General features: G+C 50.7%; 1 protein-coding gene across 6 annotated transcripts in view; it reads left to right on the forward strand.

The window, feature by feature from the left end:
- Nucleotides 1-13,600, forward strand: part of eml1 (EMAP like 1) — a 49,277-nt gene that overhangs the window by 18,685 nt on the left and 16,992 nt on the right. For all 6 annotated transcript variants that reach the window (XM_030116862.1, XM_030116861.1, XM_030116863.1 and 3 more), the window contains one exon: nt 13,387-13,569. In XM_030116862.1, the coding sequence (XP_029972722.1) occupies nt 13,387-13,569 (183 nt within the window). The remainder of the gene's footprint in view (nt 1-13,386; nt 13,570-13,600) is intronic.

Genomic DNA, 13,600 nt, shown 5'->3' on the forward strand with positions numbered 1-13,600 from the left:
CGCTCAGCCTCTGTTTGATCCTCAGACTCAGCTCAGGGTTCCTTTCTCTCTCTCTCTCTCTCTCTCTCTCTGTTTTTTTTTTTACCTCCGTCGGTTCAGTTAAATATTGAGCTGAACTACTTGTCTGGTCACGAGTCTCGCTGTTCCCACCTCCTCCTCCTCCTTATCTCCCTCTGTCTTTTCTCACTTTCTCCTGATAAGGTTTCTGTGTCTGCGTCATGAACCACTCTCTCTCCTCGCTCTGTCTCTGAGTCGGGCTGCAGAGAGATGCTTCTGCAGCGCTGAGCAGGTACCAGGCGAACCTTCCACATCAACCCGGTTTAAACTCGGTCTAGACCGAAGTGTCTGCTTCTCTTCGGCTTAAAACCGTTTTAAGTAGGTCATCTGGAGCATCGTCACACACTGAGGAGAATTTATCTGCAGAGCACAACACGTTGTGTAAGATCTGCAGAGGAGATTAGGCCTGAAGCCAGGATCCTACTGGGCCGCTTCGGCTGAGAGTGTTGAGGCCGGTTTGTTCAGAGTGTCACACACATCTGTCCAGCATCTGCATCCAGACGGAGGTCAGCGGGAAGAGAACTGAATGAGTGAGACGGTGTGTGATGTTAGCACCGATCGCCGTTAATCTGCACCATCACAACGCGCATTAATTTATCTGTTAATTATTTTATTGAGCGGCCAGTCAGGCTGTAAATTGTCCCTCATCGATACTGTTATTGACGCAGTTCTTACAGGGGAAGTGATATTTGGGTTTGGGAGGCAGAATGCATCGATTTGTTTTTGAATTGTTGCTCAATTAAGTTCCCTTTGATCGAGAGCAGTGATACCACAAAGTGTAAAAATCACACCGAAACGGAATGAATTCAGCCACATGCTGGTGCAGTGGGAAGCACTGTGCCTCCCAGTGAGACTATACCTGGTTTGAGTCAGACTTTTGGAGCTTTAGATTGGATGGATGAGTATTATCTAGAAAAAGGCAACAGAGAAACCGAGCTAACATCCAGCTGCAGACAGAAAATGTAACTGAAGCTCTTCAGGAATCCATCAATAAACGAGGCTTCAGTCCCTGGACCGTTCTGCAGATCGTGTCCTTGGTTTTCTTCGTGTTTTCTGGTGACGGACTGATAAACGGGTGGAAAAGCTGATCGTGTGCGGCAGCAGGCGCGTCGACGTCACGCTGCGTGGAATCGAGTGTTTCCTCTCCTCCTCGCTCGCCGCCTCCTCCGCTGGCACACTTTCAGAGGCGGCCTCATCTCCTGACCTACTAAAACAATCAGGCATGTAAAGCAGGAGTGTGTCAGCTCCAGAGCTAAATATACACCCGGCCGGCGCTGCGTCGCAGCCAGCCGGATGGCATTCACACACGCGTGTGTGTAGTTTCGTGTGTGTGTGTGTGTGTGTGTGTGTGTGTGTGTGTGTGTGTGTGTGTGTGTGTGTGCGTGCGTGCGTGAGTGCATTACAAGGTCAGGGCAGGAGACGTGCAGGATGAACCAGTCCTTGAACAGTTTGTCATATCTGCATAAAAATACCGGAGAAGAGGCTGAAACAGCGTGACGTGCTGTGAAGGGGGGGAGGATGTGAGGCGCTGCTCAGCAGGGTCGGTTTGTACCTGGGGGGGGGGCAATAAATCACACAAGTCAGCAGAATCCCTGAGAGACGCCATTATTTTTAGCCTCTGCTCAAAGTAGCGCTGAAGCCTTTCTGTCCGACCGCCGAGACGCAGCAGCTCATTCAGAGCCATGAATCAGACCGAGAATCGGAGGATTCAGGTACTCGGATTTGAATGTGTATGTAAATGATTCGCCGCACAGACGACTTGTGTCCGTGCAGGCGTGTAATTGCGTATAAATGTCACTGTGTGAATTTGTCACCCGTCGCCAGGCCTTTCAGGATTAATTGCGGATAACTTCATTGGCGTGGTTGTTATGGAAATGTTCCGTGGTCGCCTGGTTCCCGGCCACGCCTGGGTTCTGAGCGGCGGCCGGTGGCGATGTGAACAGATATAATGAACCTCTGGGCGGCCGTGTGCGGCTCCCAGCGGCCGCCCCCTAATTGGGCTCCTACATCTGCTGCTAATGGAGGGAGCGCCGGGAAAGACCCCGCCGCTCCGGTCCAGCCGGGCCGGGACAGATGGAGAACCCATTAGGAATTCCATTAAATATAGATTGATGAAGAGGACAGGTGCAGGGATGAGGAGGGAGCGGAGTCGTGGTGCTTCATTTGTTTTCTTACAGGCCAATTTGTCTGATGGATGCTGGTTTTCCTCCAAAACCAGATCGAACACGGAGCCAGAATTCTACGCTGACCAGCGCACACACACTGATTTTCTCTCATCTCTAAAGTCTTCAGGCTCTGCTGCTTGCATGTGATGCTTTTCTGTACTCAGTCATAATGTTTTTCTTCTCAGATGCTTCCTTTTCTTTATCACAGCTACAAACTGAATGGAATCTCAGCGGCTCTTAATTGTAGTTCTGTCATAAATGCAGGAAGCAAAGCTGCATATTAACATGGACCGGGTGTGTAATCACAGTTTTTATGATTAGCATGTTCTGCAGCTCCAAATAAATGTTTTTTAGCTGGATGGAGCTGAAGTGGATCTGGAGAGTAAAGGTTCCAGACCCGGGTTTAGTTTCAATGCCTCCACTTGAATTGTTGTCGTATAAACATTAATGCGCTCTGATGCGGGTGAATTAAAGTTCAGTGGGAGAGTGAACGCAGTCGCACCAGCTCCTCCACCTCGTCCCACAGGCTGTGGTTGGGTCTGTAGCTGGAGGACGGCCCCCTCCTCCCTGATCCGGACGGAGGACAGCGCTCGGCATTGTTGTGTTGCAGAATCATGTTTTGTTCACATGTTCGGGTCCAGTGTTAAAAATACAGCCGTGAGCCTGAAGTGACCTGGCAGCAGTCCAGACTTCTCTCGTCTCTTCGCCTCAGAGCAGAGAGCCACGCCTCGTATGAACATTTCAATTTAGGCTCCTCTGAAGCCTTCGCAGTCTTTATTCCTGTTATTCAAGGTCCTGGTGAAATGCTTTCTCTTTTTGTGCTTTAATGAGATGCGGAAAACATTTCATTCAAGAAGTAACCTTGTTTTTCTGCTCTTCGTACAAAGTAACGGTGATGAAAGGGAAAATGTGTTGGTGTGGCCTTGTGGCTCTCTGCTCTCTCAGCCGTAAAATAGCAGATTTCTAGGTGAAAACTCTGTTTATAAAGTCGGATCACTCAGAACAGCAGACCACGGAGTTCTTCTGATAAAGAGACTCTTTAAACTCGAAGAGGGTTTATGAAATGACATAACCTTGTTCCTGTGGTGGATGTGGTTTCATGGACGTTATATGGAGAACAGGGAGCCTGGAGCGGCTCCCAGCCAACACGGCTGGTGCTTTTCTGAGGAGGGACCACCAGGGCCACCAGAGGCCACCAGGGCCACCAGGGCCACCAGGGCCACCAGGGCCACCAGGGGCCACCAGGGACCACCAGGGCCACCAGGGCCACCAGGGGCCACCAGGGCCACCAGGGCCAACGCTGGCATCAGAATCAGATGGTCTCTCCTCCGCTGGCTGCTGTCACCGTGGAGGAGCAGCAGCCTGGTGGGGGTACTCTCTGAACATGGGTCAGAAATAAAGATACAGAGTTGTTATAAAATGTTAAATTGCAAAACTCAAGAAGACAAAATAGAAAACTGTGTCTTCACTGGAATCTAATTTCGATGTTCCTCCTCATTGCCTCCTCGGTGGTTTTGCGTTCGCTCTCATCCAGATGGGGAAACTCCACTGCTGAGAGGATTCAGCACAAAGACCCTGTTTCAGGGTTTTTCACACCAAGGAAATCTGGTTTCCCATAACAACACTGCTACTGCGCACGCACGCACACACACACACACACACACACACACACACACACACACACACACACACACACTGGATGGGAGCAGCGTCCCGCCTCCTGTTCCTTCCTGCTCGTTTGTTACTGGAGGACAAAGCCGTGTTTTGGGCCCGGTCTGGACCGGAGCCAGGACTGTGAGGAGGTCTGGGGAGCCGGACTCGCTGGACCCGGAGCCTCTGGGGCCGCCGCCCCCAGAAGTCACTGCTGAAGGAGTTATAACACTGAGCACATTCTTGTCCCGAGGACTCCTAAAGTCTCAGTCTCTGGACCCGTTTCCACGGCAACGGTTTTAGGTGAAAGTGCAACACTTTCATTGTGTTTTGAGGGTCCGTTTACACGACAGCGGTGCCACTGGAAACACAACTTTACACTTGAAACGTCGTTAAACACGACCTCAAACTTTCAGTCCCCCTAATCAGGTTTTATAGAAAACATTTGTTTATCGACGGTCGTCAACAGCGGATCAGAGGAAGGACTTCAGTTCACTCTGCCTCCATCCAGCACACACACACACACAATCACACACACACACACACACACACACACACACACACACATGTCGAGGTGCGAGGGCGTGGAGATGGAGAGAGTAGAAGAGAAATCCGGCCTGCTGCTGAGCTGCCGTCCCCTGAGGTGGAGGATCACTCACACTGAGCGCGATCTGCTCCACATATCCAGCATAATCCCTCCGCCACGCCGCCGACACTTCCTCTTTGACTGAGGGCAGTGTGTGCGGCGGCGGGTGTGTGTTTTGTAGAGCAGACTGTTGGGATATGGGAGTGTGTATCCAGTGTGAGCTGGAGTTAAGAAGGAGTTATTCTGCTCCGCTGGGCCACGCCTTCATACTTCGCTCTCCTCTTCTTTTGCCCGTTATCTTTGTTTTTGTCTTTCCTCGCTCCAGTTTATCCTTTCTTCTTCATTTCTGTCCTCAGACTGAGCCAAACTTTGAAGGGTTTTTATAAATAAGATGGTGTTTTGGATTGTTTGGAGGTTCAGCTTTAAAACGTCTGCCAGTGTTCTGAAACCAAAAAAGGCGAATGCTCAGTCTCCACGTTTGAAGACGACGTTTCTCAAACGGAGCAGATTTCGATCTGATCCTGCGGCACCTCTCAAAGCTGCTTCAAACGCTTCCAAAAATAATCTGTCACGACTGGGAAGTGCTGTTTCTCAGATTAGAGAGCTTTCAGTGTCGTTTTCCTGTGCTGCATGTGTATCTGGTGGTTTGAATGCAGGCTTCAAGGCTTCTCTGTGTGCAGTTTGCATGTTCTCCCTGTGTCTGTTTGGTTTTTCCCAGACTGTTTCAGTTGTTTCTGAGGCGGCTCTGTGTCGTTAAACTGTCTTTCTGCCTCTCTTGTGCGCTGTGAGGTACCGGTGACCTCTGACCCCGCTGTCGGCTGGGCTCTCAGTGTGATGAGATGGACGACGGCTGCTCTGTCAGTCTGATCCTGCTTCAGTTTAAAGCTGAACGCCGATTCTGGAAACAAACAGCTGGTTATGAAAACCAGCTGTGAACCAGAGATTGTTTTCCTTCCCCTCAGGAGTCAGACGAACACACTGCTGCCTGTAAGTCAGTGTTTGGGTCTTGCTGCAGTACATTTCCATCACGTGTGTGTGTGTGTGTGTGTGTGTGTGTGTGTGTGTGTGTGTGTGTGTGTGTGTGTGTGTGTGTGTGTGTCAGTGAGGTGGGGAGCCGCCGCCTCCCACCCGACCTGAGTTTGACCCCCGGAAGGATGCGTCTGCTGGGAGGAAGGAAGGACAGCGAGCCGTCTCCCGGGGGCCGTTCGGCCTTTTCTCTGAGCTCCTCTTTGACCCACACACACTCTTTAGGACCCTCTCCCACACACACACACACACACAGAAACACACACAGCTCTTGTTTCTGCCTGTGTCTCTCCTCCCTATAATCCCACTCAGGTTAAGAGTGAGGCCTCCCTCTGCGCTCCACCTCTGGCTATTTATACGCTGTAAGTCGCTGGCGAGCAGCAGCCAGCAGAGGAGCCGGTAAACCGGCGTCTGGCTTCCTAATCCGACCGCTGGATTAGCAGCACACCTCCGTCTGCCGCTCAAACACGCCACCGGTGACACTCTGAGTTCCTCTGCCATCCTGTTCCCTCATTGGTTCTTTAAACCAGCCGTGTTTGAGTCCTTCGTGCCGCTGACATTTTGATTGATGACTTCCATGTTCTGTGATTTTTAAAACGCCACAATGTTCAAGAGAACCATTCTTCTTGTCTAAGACTGTGCAGCGTGTCTGAAAACATACAAAAACACTCATTCCTGCTTATATTTGTACTCTTCAGGCTGAGCAGTGCTGCTTTATGGGAGAGATTCAGACTGAATCCAGCAGAAACTCCGAGTTAAAGGCTTCAAGCGGGACTGCTCCGGTAGAATGTAATTCTCATTAAATACTGACAAATACAGAGGAGAACATTCTGGAAATGGTCCCAAAAAATACTTGATAAACCTGAAATACAGAAATCTGATCTGAAAGTGCTCATTGAGCTGTTTGTCTGGATCCGGTGCAGATCAGTCTGCTTCACTGTCACATTTCCTTTTGCTGCCTTGCTTTAAAAATCGCCTCAGTTGGTAAAGTTTCTATCATTGTTGGGCACAGTTCAGTTCCAGCACTCTATTGATGGATGAATTTAGTGCTATTTCACTCATTTGTGAGCATGCTTTCGGTCTCAGCGTTGCCTCGTCACCGCTGCTCTCGCTGGAAGAGGTTTGTTTCTGGTGTTTCCGACACGTGGTCGTCCCAGCAGGCGTGACTGAACTCATTCTCCTGACCGGTTCATGTTTGCCATCCCTGATCTAAGAGTTCTATAATCGAGTTATGTTCTGGAACGCTGCCATCGGCCCTCATTGTCCTCAGCCTCCATCGCAGAAGCCTCGCGGACGCCATGCCAGCCTCTGAATCGCTGCCTCCTTTAATTATGATTAGGTCCAGGCTTCCATTAGCGAGGCCAGCCGCGCGGCGAGATGACTTTATTTAATCGGTCTGTAGAGAAACGGCTCTGCTGGAGGCCCGGTCGGCTCCGCCTGGCCTCCAGGCAGGGCAGCCGCGCACCGGCGCTGGAGACAGCAGCTGAAACCAGGACCGGGATGCTGAGACAGCGCGTTTCCTGCAGCGTTTGGTCTCTGCTGTGTCTGAATCTCCAAACTTCCGGCTGCAGCCGAGCTTTCCGTCAGCTCAGCTCCGCCGTTTGGAGTGGAGGAAAACACGCGTTAGTCGGTGGATTATTGTGGCGGGGCGGCTGCTCTGGAGGCACGGCCCGTCCTGAACGTCACCTCGCTTTATTTATTTATTTCCCGGAGTGCTTCAGCGAGGGAGTGAGTCAGCTGAAAAGACGGAGCGGCTGCAGAGCATATTTTATAGATGAGGCTCGGAGTGACGGGCTGCCGTTCCCATGCTGGCCTGGAGCCTTTCCCTGGGAATGTCTCGGTCTTTCTGCTCCTCTGGCGTATTGATGCCCTGATGGCTGATGGACCCGGATCAGAGCGAGTGTCCAGCCTTTATTATTGATGACGGCAGAGTCAGTAAGTGACTCAGAAACAAGGTGGAGCTGAAAACATTTCAGGGCCGAAGAAATGAACTGCAGTGTCTGTGGCTTCAGGAGCCACATGAAGTCTGATTATATCAGATATCAGAGCAGAATTTAAATAAAAAGTTTACATTAAAATCTAGAAAGTACCACTGTGTGATCAACGGACGTTCAAAGTCTGTTGAATAACAATAAACAGAACAAAAATCCCTAATTTCTCCATGAAAAAATCTCGACACTGATCACATTTCTTCATGGATTCTGTAAAAGATTTACTACAAACTGTTTATCACTAAAACCAGCAGACTAGATGGTATGTTTGAGACTTTTACAGTATTAGTTTTATGTTTTCATACTGAATCAAGCTGCTCCGTTAAGTTAAAGGCTCCAGATATTCCCTCCCTGTTCAGCCTGACTAATTAATCATGTATTTTATGATCGTCATCAGTTTAGATGCCAGAAAAAATGCAGACATTAAAGAATAAGTTAACTCATCCTATAAAGGTTTAATGGACTTTGTGCAAAATCATTTATGAATGTCCTTACTTCTTTTGGAGGATTTCTGCAGATTTCAGCATGTTCAGTCTAAAATAATCAGCCTCACAGAGCAGCTTTAAGCTAATGCTCGTTCACTGGTGTCACTAATTCTTCATCAGCCTGTGAAAGTGAGATAAACGAGGAGGAACGAAGCAGAAGTGGAGTCCATCTCAATCCAGATCGAGTCTTTTTATTTAACTCATAACATATGACGTCTGTTTCCCCTTTCCAGTTTCTCCTCACCTCATTATATCTCAACAAAACATTCAGTTCGTTGTAAAGTCACCTGACGATCTGTCCTTCGTCAAAGCGAGTTAAAAATGTGTGTTATTCACTTTCAGGTGTGTCACACTAATAATGATGTCGCTACACCGCCGATCTCTGGGTAGAATTTGGTCCCATCTGCTGTTGTTTTATCATGTCCGTTCAGATCAAAAGTTAATATTAATATGTAGTCTGATATTAATAAATGGATGATTAATCATAATAAATGTTCTCACAGACAGACCAACTCCCTCTTTGATGATCAGTTATTGGAATACACTGCTTTACATAAAACTGGACTTAGAAGAGCTTCAGACAAGAATCTGAAGGAAAAAGTTAAGTATTGGTCTTTTTGTTTGTTTGTATTTTGGGCTACTTTAGAGACTCTCATCAGAGTTCAGAATGACCTGATTAGATTTAATGTGTTAACTGTCGACATATTTCAGATCAGGCCAGATAGGTTCGACCTTCAACCTGAGGGGTTAAAATAAATTCCAGAAACGTCTTCAGCTTCATGGACTCCTCTGATTTGGGCCACGTGCCGCATATTTGCCGCCATCGGGCTGCGTTGCTGGACAGGCGCTGAAGAGGCATGTGGTAGTGGCAGGCCAGCGGCCGGACATCATGGGGTGTTACGATGTGCTACGGTGTGTCACGGTGGTTCAGAGTGTGTCACGGTGTGTTACAGTGTCTCTTAGTGTGTTTCAGTATATGTTGCAGTGTGTCATGGTGTGTCACCGTGTCTTACAGTGTGTTTCGGTGCGTTACAGTGTGTTGTAGTGTGTCAAAGTATGTTACGGTGTGTTTCGGTGTATTTCAGTGTGTTATACTGTGATTATGATCATGATGACAGTGTGTTAGTGTCTCTCGGTGTGTCTCGGTGTGTCTCGGTGTGTTTGGGTGTGTCACAGTGTATTACAGTGTTTCAGGGGGTGTTACAGTGTGCCACGGTGTGTCTCACGGTGTGTTTTGGTTTGTTATGGTGTGTTGCAATGTGTTTCGGTTTGTTACAGTGTCTCACAGTGTGTCCTGGTGTGTTACAGAGTGTGTTACGGTGTGTTACAGAGTGTGTTACGGTGTGTCTCGGTGTGTCTCGGTGTCTCTCGGTGTCTCTCGGTGTCTCTCGGTGTCTCTCGGTGTCTCTCGGTGTGTCTCGGTGTGTCTCGGTGTGTCTCGGTGTGTCTTGGTGTGTCTCTCGGTGTCTCTCGGTGTGTCTCGGTGTGTCTCTCGGTGTGTCTCGGTGTGTCTTGGTGTGTCTCTCGGTGTCTCTCGGTGTGTCTCGGTGTGTCTCGGTGTGTCTCGGTGTGTCTCTCGGTGTCTCTCGGTGTGTCTCGGTGTGTCTTGGTGTGTCTCTTGGTGTCTCTCGGTGTGTCTCGGTGTGTCTCGGTGTGTCTCTCGGTGTCTCTCGGTGTGTCTCGGTGTGTCTCGGTGTCTCTCGGTGTGTCTCGGTGTGTCTCGGTGTGTCTCGGTGTCTCTCGGTGTGTCTCGGTGTGTCTCGGTGTGTCTCGGTGTGTCTCGGTGTCTCTCGGTGTGTCTCGGTGTGTCTCGGTGTCTCTTGGTGTCTCTCGGTGTCTCTCGGTGTGTCTCGGTGTGTCTCGGTGTCTCTCGGTGTCTCTCGGTGTGTCTCGGTGTGTCTCGGTGTCTCTCGGTGTCTCTCGGTGTGTCTCGGTGTGTCTCGGTGTGTCTCTCGGTGTGTCTCGGTGTGTCTCGGTGTCTCTCGGTGTGTCTCGGTGTGTCTCGGTGTGTCTCGGTGTGTCTCTCGGTGTGTCTCGGTGTGTCTCGGTGTGTCTCGGTGTGTCTCGGTGTGTCTCTCGGTGTCTCTCGGTGTGTCTCTCGGTGTCTCTCGGTGTCTCTCGGTGTGTCTCGGTGTGTCTCGGTGTGTCTCGGTGTCTCTCGGTGTCTCTCGGTGTCTCTCGGTGTGTCTCGGTGTGTCTCGGTGTCTCTCGGTGTCTCTCGGTGTGTCTCGGTGTGTCTCGGTGTGTCTCTCGGTGTGTCTCGGTGTGTCTCGGTGTCTCTCGGTGTGTCTCGGTGTGTCTCGGTGTGTCTCGGTGTGTCTCTCGGTGTGTCTCGGTGTGTCTCGGTGTGTCTCGGTGTGTCTCGGTGTGTCTCTCGGTGTCTCTCGGTGTGTCTCTCGGTGTCTCTCGGTGTCTCTCGGTGTGTCTCGGTGTGTCTCGGTGTGTCTCGGTGTCTCTCGGTGTGTCTCGGTGTCTCTCGGTGTGTCTCGGTGTCTCTCGGTGTCCCTCGGTGTGTCTCGGTGTGTCTCTCGGTGTCTCTCGGTGTGTCTCGGTGTGTCTCGGTGTGTCCCTCGGTGTGTCTCGGTGTCCCTCGGTGTGTTGTGGAGAGCAGCTCTCAGGGGTCTCTCGCTCCGCTCTCGGCCACAGGCCGACCAGGTGATGAAGCTGAGCAGAGCAGGAAGCAGGAAGCAGGAAGCGGCGGAGCAGCTGAGCGGCGTTGACAGGAAGAGGTGATTGAAGCAGGCGGCTGACAGGTGGAGACAGGCGGGGGGGGGGGGGGGGGGGGGGGGGGGGGGGGCTCGGGGGGGGGGGGGGGGGGGGGGGGGGGGCCTGGGGGGAGGGGGGCTGACACCTGGTGATGGATGTGTTGTAAAATGAAGATTGACATCTTATTGATGATGATCCTGGGGGCAGCGAGAGCGTCTCGTCACCGTCCACGCCGCCTCTCCTCGCTCCGCTGCTGCTACATGAGTGTGAAGCAGGGATGAGTGTGACGGACGGAGGATGCTGGCCCGGAGCCGGGCGCCGCCGCCGTGACAGCCGCTCATTGTACTTGTAGCGGCGATGGTGTCACGCTGTCATTGTGTCGGTGTTCGCAGCAGACCCTCAGCAGATGCTGGGCAGACAGGAGACGCTTTATGTCGGATATTCACTGCGTGACTCGGCCGCATGTCGATATGAACAAGCACCGCTTCAGGGGAATCATCTCAGGTGAGCAGAAGCTTATTAAGACCCGGTTCCTTGTGGGGACGGCGTTCTGGCAGCGAGGAGATGAAGAGCAGCGATCGGCTTTGTGCGTTATGAAGCGAAAAGCAGAAACCTCGCTGTGAGCGAACGGAGTGATGTTTCTCTTTGTGCTCGCTGCCGTCAGAGTAACGTGATAAATTATTCACCTGCTGAATTCATCTGGCGGCCCGGCTCCACATCAGGGCCTCCGTGATGGGATTCTCAGGTGAGAATATGAGAGCGCTCACACCAATCACGCCTCCGTCTGCGGGGTTCCTTATCACAGAGAGCCCGTCACGTTTCCTGGATCTCTAAATCTGTTCTGCAAATCATTCTCCACTCCGTCATCACCACTGTTTTCAGGCTCACTGCACTGCAGAGACGGAAAAGTCAGAGAACATTCCCACGGAGTGAACTCTGAAGCCATCATGATCGCTCTGCTTCTCTGCTGGCAGCAGAATCAGACTCACGTCTGAATCCAGTCAGTTCAAACTATGACGAGAGGAAGGCTCATCTCAAACACTAGTTTTTAATCAAATGCAAATGAAGTAAATGTTGATAACTTGTGTAATAATGTCAAAAGTCAAAGTCCTGAGACATCTCAGGATTTTATTTTTCTTGTCGTTATAACAGGAGGGTGAGATGTTTGGGACGACCTGACCTGACACTTGATGAAACACGTGGATTTGTGCTGAGGCAGCGGCTCTGCGGTGCTACGCTCTGCCGTATTGTCTGTGCTTGTAATTAAAGCTGTTCACCAAGTGTCCCTTTAAACAGTGGCTCGGGGGATTCAGTCTGAGGAAATTCACGTTTGCTGCTGTTTACGTATTGTGAATACGGGGGTTTGGGCTCCCTGAGGGCAGAAAATAAGATCCTGGTGGGAAAATTATTGTCATTTTCTGGATAAAGAGATGATATGAGGTTAGACTGTGATAAAAGTCAGAGTAGTAATCATGGCTGCGTGTGTGTGTGTGTGTGTGTGTGTGTGTGTGTGTGTGTGTGTGTGTGTGTGTGTGTGAGCATCACCCGATCTCTATTCATTCAGATTTCCATTTCCTGCTACGAGCACCGAGCGTCCCATCTGTCTGATGCTCCAGTTTACTCTCAATAAAACGATTCATCAGCGGCTGACAGGCCCCGGTTCTCCTCTCACACACTGTGGAAACTGCTTTTCTGGCTTCTTTTACCAATTAGATAAGTAGATTCTCTGGTCCTCATGGGATTATACACTCGTGAAAACATTTCTTCTTCCCCTCCAAATCCTGTAAAGTTAAATCCACATGCAGATATCTGGGCGGAGTGTGTGATCGTGGATGATTGACTCCTCGGAGCAGCTTCTGTTTACCAGAGAGGCGTCCGGTCGTCTGTCGGTTCAGCACGCCGTCTGATCCCTTCGCTCTGAAATCAGACTCATGGTGGCTGAGAGACGCTGCCGCCGCCGTTTGAGAACGCCATCCGGAGAGGTCAAGGGCCGCTCCGTGTTTCCTCAGCGTTGTGTGTGTGTGTGTGTGTGTGTGTGTGTGTGTGCAGCTCTAACACACACCCTGCAGATGTGCCTGATCACCAGATGCCTGCTCTCCGATGCATAATGCAGCGCGCTGTTATTACAAGTCTGCTGGGAGAACGGCGGAGATTCACATGAATATTTCATCAAACCACCGGGACATCAAAGTCCCGAGGCCGTGTGTGTGTGTGTGTGTGTGTGTGTGTGTGTGTGTGTGTGTGTGTGTGTGTGTGTGTGTGTGTTATCGGTAATGAAGTGGACCCTGGTGGCCGGTCTTTGGCCCGTGTCAGAGGTGACGATCGCATGTTAAGTTAGTTTAAAGACGGGAGAACAGACAGAGAGGCTCATGAATAAAGATGTGTGAATAGAAGAGCATAAAGCAGCTACTGGTGTAAATCTAACAGGACAAAAGATTTCCACCGCCAGTGAGTGTGACTGTAGGAAAATGAGCTCAAACGTTTGTAGCTTCAAAGTTCACATTAAATCACAGATTCTTTTCTTACTGTACAGTTTTATCTCATGTCTTTTTCAAAGGTTTTCCACCAAACAAATGTTACCTAGAGCAGGGAAGCTTGAATGCAAAGGTTATTATGACACTATTCTATCGGTCGACGTGAAGTGTGATCTCCTTGTTGTGGTCCGATGGAAGCTGTTAGCTGTAACCCGGCGTCGGCCGTCTTTCCGCCGTTCTCCTCAGATGACAGCGCGTCGGCGGCCAGCAGCATGGAGGTGACGGACCGCATCGCCTCCCTGGAGCAGAGGGTCCAGATGCAGGAGGACGAGATCCAGCTGCTGAAGTCGGCCCTGGCCGACGTGGTGCGCAGGCTCAACCTGTCCGAGGAGCAGCAGGCCCTGGGCTCCCGCCGCGGACCCACCAAAGGTAACCCGCTCTCCTCACGCTCCCGATCCTC

The sequence above is a fragment of the Salarias fasciatus genome, chromosome 19, assembly GCF_902148845.1.
Source record: "Salarias fasciatus chromosome 19, fSalaFa1.1, whole genome shotgun sequence".
NCBI classification, from domain to species: Eukaryota; Metazoa; Chordata; class Actinopteri; order Blenniiformes; family Blenniidae; genus Salarias; species Salarias fasciatus.